This window comes from Euphorbia lathyris, chromosome 9 (assembly GCF_963576675.1).
Source record: "Euphorbia lathyris chromosome 9, ddEupLath1.1, whole genome shotgun sequence".
In the NCBI taxonomy this organism is placed as follows: Eukaryota; Viridiplantae; Streptophyta; class Magnoliopsida; order Malpighiales; family Euphorbiaceae; genus Euphorbia; species Euphorbia lathyris.
The window spans coordinates 46721448-46726721 of NC_088918.1; the positions used below are offsets into that span (position 1 = coordinate 46721448).

At 38.1% G+C, this 5274-nt stretch overlaps 1 protein-coding gene across 1 annotated transcript; it reads left to right on the plus strand.

Moving 5' to 3' along the window:
- Window positions 1–1861: 1861 nt before the first annotated feature.
- Window positions 1862–4158, plus strand: LOC136206917 (uncharacterized). The gene is made up of 4 exons (XM_065998125.1): window positions 1862–2435; window positions 2718–2787; window positions 2876–2955; window positions 3831–4158. Exons 1-3 carry the CDS (start codon window positions 2100–2102, stop codon window positions 2920–2922), a joined length of 453 nt encoding a protein of 150 aa, XP_065854197.1. The 5' UTR covers window positions 1862–2099; the 3' UTR covers window positions 2923–2955; window positions 3831–4158.
- Window positions 4159–5274: the final 1116 nt, after the last annotated feature.

Sequence of the window (5274 nt, forward strand, 5' to 3'; positions counted from 1 at the left end):
TCTGCGTATCCCGATCGACGGTGCGATGGTGTTCGAGTATCCCAGTACTGAGCGGCTGCATGCCATGTGCATGATGATGTTCGGGATGGATCAGGAGGACCTGTTATCGCCGACCCGACATTACTGGAGTGGTGGAGGTGTATTTGTTGATACTGTACATAGACTTACTAACGAGGGTAGGGATGACAGTACTCGGGCCACAGCGTGGATGTGGCTTATGCTTGGATCCACTTTGTTTGTTGACAAGAGTGGCGATAGGATTAGGCTAGCCCATCTGGCTGAGGTTCACGGCAGCTGGACTTTCATGGGGGTCTGCTACACTTGCCACGTTATATCAGCAGCTGGAGATAGCGAGCAGAGGAGACTGTTCTGGTATATGCGGATGTTTGACCCTACTACAGATGTGGATATACGAGTATTTTCCGGTGTTCCGGCCGTATAGACTACCTCACAGGATCCTAGCTGATCGTCCCCGTGCATGCAGATGGGAGGTCGGGGTACCAGGCAGGACGACCGCCCGACTAGATACCATACGCGGGCAGCTGGACCGTATGACGACAGCTGAGGTATTTTATAAAATTTTAGAATTAATTATAGTTTTATAATATTTTATAAAATTTTAGTATTAATTTAAGTATTATTTATAGTATATTATTATTTATTATTGAGTATTATTTTTTTTACAGGTGACGTGGTTGCCTTATGGTCCTGTCCCCGATGATGATCAGCTTTGAGTGTCCTACGCCGGTTGGATACGGTGTAGAGACATTGTCGAGCCGTATATGCCGGATCGAGCGTTATGTCAGATCGGATATACTCAACCTATCCCAGCTGAGCGTATTAGACCTAATAAAACAATACGGCCATGGAAGTCTTTATCGTACAGACTCACGCATTCCTCTATCACAGTTGAGGATACCTGTCGGAGATTTCCATCGGCTCGAGGCATTGATCGGAGGGGATGCCGGCCAGTTGGATACGATCCCACTACCTATGATGCTGCTTACATGGACTGGTAAATGCGATATTCGCATCCTCATCTCCTTCATGCACCACAGGATGGACCGGTCCAGTATGCTCGCTCCAACAGCGAATTTGTAAGTTTATTATTATTTAATATTAGTTTACATGTGTTTATTTTTTAATATTTTTTTCTGCAGTGGGTTAGCTGGTTGTGGTGTATCACCCAACGAGCAGCTACCAATCGATCTGAAGAGGAGGCTCCACTCATTAGGAGGGAGATGGATGAGTTTATGGACGCGTGGCGTCGGGCAAACTAAATTATTTTATTAGAACTTATTACATTTTAATACTTTTGAGGTTATATGTACTCTTTTATGTTTATTAATTTATTTTAATGTTTATGTTGTTATATTTTATTTATTAAAGGGTAATCCGAGTTAAAATGTCGTAATTTTTATTTCTAAAAGGTTAATTCGGGTTAAATCAACAACCATTTTTTTCGGGGGCGTGATAGCCTCACGCCTCACCCTATGGTGGGACGTGATTACCTCACGCCTCACCACGTGATGAGGCGTGATTACCTCACGCTCGCGTGCCGGGAGAGGAAATTTTTCCCAATTTCTCACCTGAAATCTTCAAATGGTATTTTCGTCCTTTCACGAGGCTAGAGGTGGGAAATTGAGGCTATGTTACCAACACCCTACAAGTGGAAATGGTAGGATACTCCACGCACAGGCACAACTATTATACAGCCACACAGACGTTAGCCATTAGGTCAGCAGATTCCAGTCACAATTTGACGTGGCCGGTAAATTCAAAAGTCAAACACATAATCAGAAATACAATACGACATCGTTTTTATGTTTCCACCTCTGCTCATAGTCTTTTATCCTCTCTCTATCTCATTCCCTCCCCCACCCTGAGGGGGAAAAGAAAAAGAAGAGCTGCTTTGTAAGCTCCGTTGCCTTTGTAAACCCTCCTTAATTCTCAATCAAAACGTAGCAGTAGCTCACCCAATTAAAATGGGTAATGTTCTTTTGTAAATTAAGGCAAGATTTTTCCAGGATACAAGGAAATCAAATTTTATATTTTGTGAATATAAAATTCGATTTGGTTTGTCAATATATATTTTTTTTATGGGAAAATCGCTTGCCGCTACAACCAAGATACACAATCTCGCGAAGAATCTAAAACCCTCGAAACACGCAAAACCGGCCTCGCGAGTTCAGCGATCAGGGGAAGGGGAGAAGTTGAAGAAGATGGAAGGCAGCAGTTCAGTTATAGACAATAGTAATAGCAGCGGCAGCAGTAGCAGCAACACTCGCCTACCGCTATCGGAGGTTGTATCTGATTGCGTAAAGAGGTGGTTTAAGGACACCCTTAAAGAAGCCAAGGCTGGGGATATTAATATGCAGGTCTTGCTGGGTCAAATGTATTATAGCGGCTATGGCGTCCCTAGAGATGTTCAAAAGGTCGCTCTTCTTGTATTTTAATTTTTACAATTTCATGGATTTGCAATGGTTATTTTTAATCATTAGTAATTTGTTTGGGTCATAACAGGCTAAATACTTTGTGGATTTCATTTTTTCTGAGAATTAAAACCCAGATATTTGTTTGCTTAAAGTGAAATGGTTTGATGGCTCTTATTTGTGCTATAATTCTACTTTTTGTCATATGCTTTTACTTTATTCTTATCTCCTCTTGATTTAGTTATCATTATTATTTGATTATTGATTAGTTGTGTTGAATTACAGGGGAGAATTTGGATGACAAGAGCTTCAAGGACGAGGTCTTCAGTTTGGAAAGTCAGTGATAAGCGTCCAGGTAACCCTCTGTTCTGTTGTTCATCATTATGGTTCTTTGCTACCATTGGCACTAAATGATTGTCTTGTAATTGCTTTCTGATTCTTAGGCTATAATGCTAGTGATTCAGACTCGGATGAAATAAAAGCTGAATAGACCAGATTGGATTGCATCCCAAAACATTTGCAAGTGAGCAAATATTTTCATCCTTTTTCTTGGCCTACTTCTTTTTCACTTAATATGTGTTTTCTTGCTTCTTGCTAGTCAATTTTTTTAGTTTAGTTACAGATTTATGTGCTTTTGAAATATCTAAGATTTGATATGCAACAAAAGTACAATTTCCCTCACAAACTTTTATCCAACGGATAAATTGATTCATTTTAACTTTCTAAACCAATTTGACTGACAATTTGACTGTTGAGATGTACATCATTATCTGATTGGTTGAATATGAACACCTGTCATGGTTTTAGTGACAAATGTGTCCCCATTGAAGATACAAATTAGAGGAAAAAAAAGTTAATTTAGACTAAATCATTCCTCAAGTTTAAATTCCGAGGGGTCCAATCTATGCAGTCAATTTTTATTTTTATGGTGGTCTGATAATTTGTGGCTTTATAGAATTTCATTGCTAGTCATAGTCTATGTTGCACGGAAACGGAAACCCAAACTGAAACAGATACCGGGAAATGTTATTTTTAAGAAAATTTATCTAGGAAACGGTAATGGAAACGGAAAAGAAATGGAAACAGAAACGGACACGAATCGTGGAAATGGAAACGCTAACGAAGTAGAGTTTCCGTGCAACATAGGTCATAACTGCATAATTGCATTTCTTTAGAAGTTTGTGTTAGCTTGAGTATATTTGGGGATGTTTATTGATATCATGAACTGGACTTGGTATCATCTCCATAAAATCTCTAACAGAATCAGTAGCACACTTTTTCAATAAAACTATTCAACTTTTAACCCTACCCACAATGGATTAGTAGCATCAATTTGTTGAATAGCCATCTTGAAGTGGCATATAAGATTGATATGAATTTAACGATTACCCCTTCCAGGATATTTTGCTTGCATGAATGAATCTACAATTTCAAGGAGGAACTTCAGCCCACCGAAGGATTGCAGCTCGTTTTAAAGAATTTTTCTGGCACCTATTATTTTTGAAGGTTAATGTACTAAACATTTTCTTGATGGGAGATTTTTACATTTTTCCTAAAAGAAAGGGAAATCAGCATCCCCCTAGTTTCCAGTGATTTGACCCTGCTTGATTTAAAATCTGAAACACTAGGCGCTTCAAATTTAAATTTGTCAATAAATATTCCGTATTCAAATTTACTGTTTGATCTGACTATAGAAGATAATGAACACCTTCCAGGTTTATAAAGATGCTACTGATCTAATACCAAAAAGAAAAGATGCTACTAATTTGTTTGGAAATGAGAAGTTCTAATACCAAAAAGAAATTATGCGACTAGTTTTGATTTTCATTTGAACGTTCATCAATAGGAAGTTCAATACCCTTTTTGCATTGTATGTATCTCAAATATGATCATCGAGTCTCTTATAATCTTATTTGATTATATTGTTTTGAATTTTGTTAAGTGCTTACTTATTGTTAGAGATAAGATAATATATAAAAGTTATCTTGGGCCTTACCAATCAGCTTAAGCTTGTGGCTCAAGTGGTTCTTTGATATGGCATCAGAGCCTCTTAGATCAAAATGTCAAGGGATCAAATCTTGGCAGCACCATTTATTGTTGAATTTCCGCACATTATAGAGTAGGCATGTGTTGTACACGCTTCAAGCCCATTTTGTGTGTCGGGGTGTGAGAGATAATATATAAAAGCTATTCTTGAGTTTAACCTATCAATTTAAGCTTGTGGGTCACAATTGGTATTCTAGTATATGGTACATGGGTTATTCTAATGTGCTCTGTGCAATTCAGCATGTATTGTTACTTTAGCGCACCTGATCTTTTTGCATCAGTTATTTTCTCTTATGATTTGAGAAATTATTACTTCTAGCACCTGCCAAATGACATGCTGGTGTGTAGATTAATTCTCGGTAAATATATTGATGTCAAGAGATTCAGTATTCAACAGTATGAATATGCAAGGAAAACGAGATGGTTAAAATACTGAACTGGGTGAGTGGTTTGAAACAAATGCATTCATGTGAAGTTGAATTGTAGCCGGAAATGGCATAGAATCAATAGTTCATTATGGAATAGATTGTACCGTTTCAAGATGATGACTGCACTGCACTGCTCGGATTGATGAGCTATATTGCTGCCTTCATAAACGAGTGTCAAAACGATCTTGAAAGTGATCATGTGCCACTATTTATGGAAATGGTTATAGATAGAGTAGACTAGTTAAAACATATGACTGAATATGATATTCGATTAAGGTGCTGTGCATGTCCATATTTAGATTCCCTTCGTGCATTATGTCTTTGGAGTAATGACTTTTGATTGGAATAAATAACAGAGTAAGAATTTG

Coding starts and splice junctions, on each gene's coding strand:
- LOC136206917 (XM_065998125.1), top strand. CDS start 2,100: ATGGGAAAATCGCTTGCCGCTACAACCAAGATACACAATCTCGCGAAG. Junction 2,436..2,717: donor TCCCTAGAGATGTTCAAAAG/GTCGCTCTTCTT, acceptor GTTGAATTACAG/GGGAGAATTTGGATGACAAG. Junction 2,788..2,875: donor AGTCAGTGATAAGCGTCCAG/GTAACCCTCTGT, acceptor TCTGATTCTTAG/GCTATAATGCTAGTGATTCA.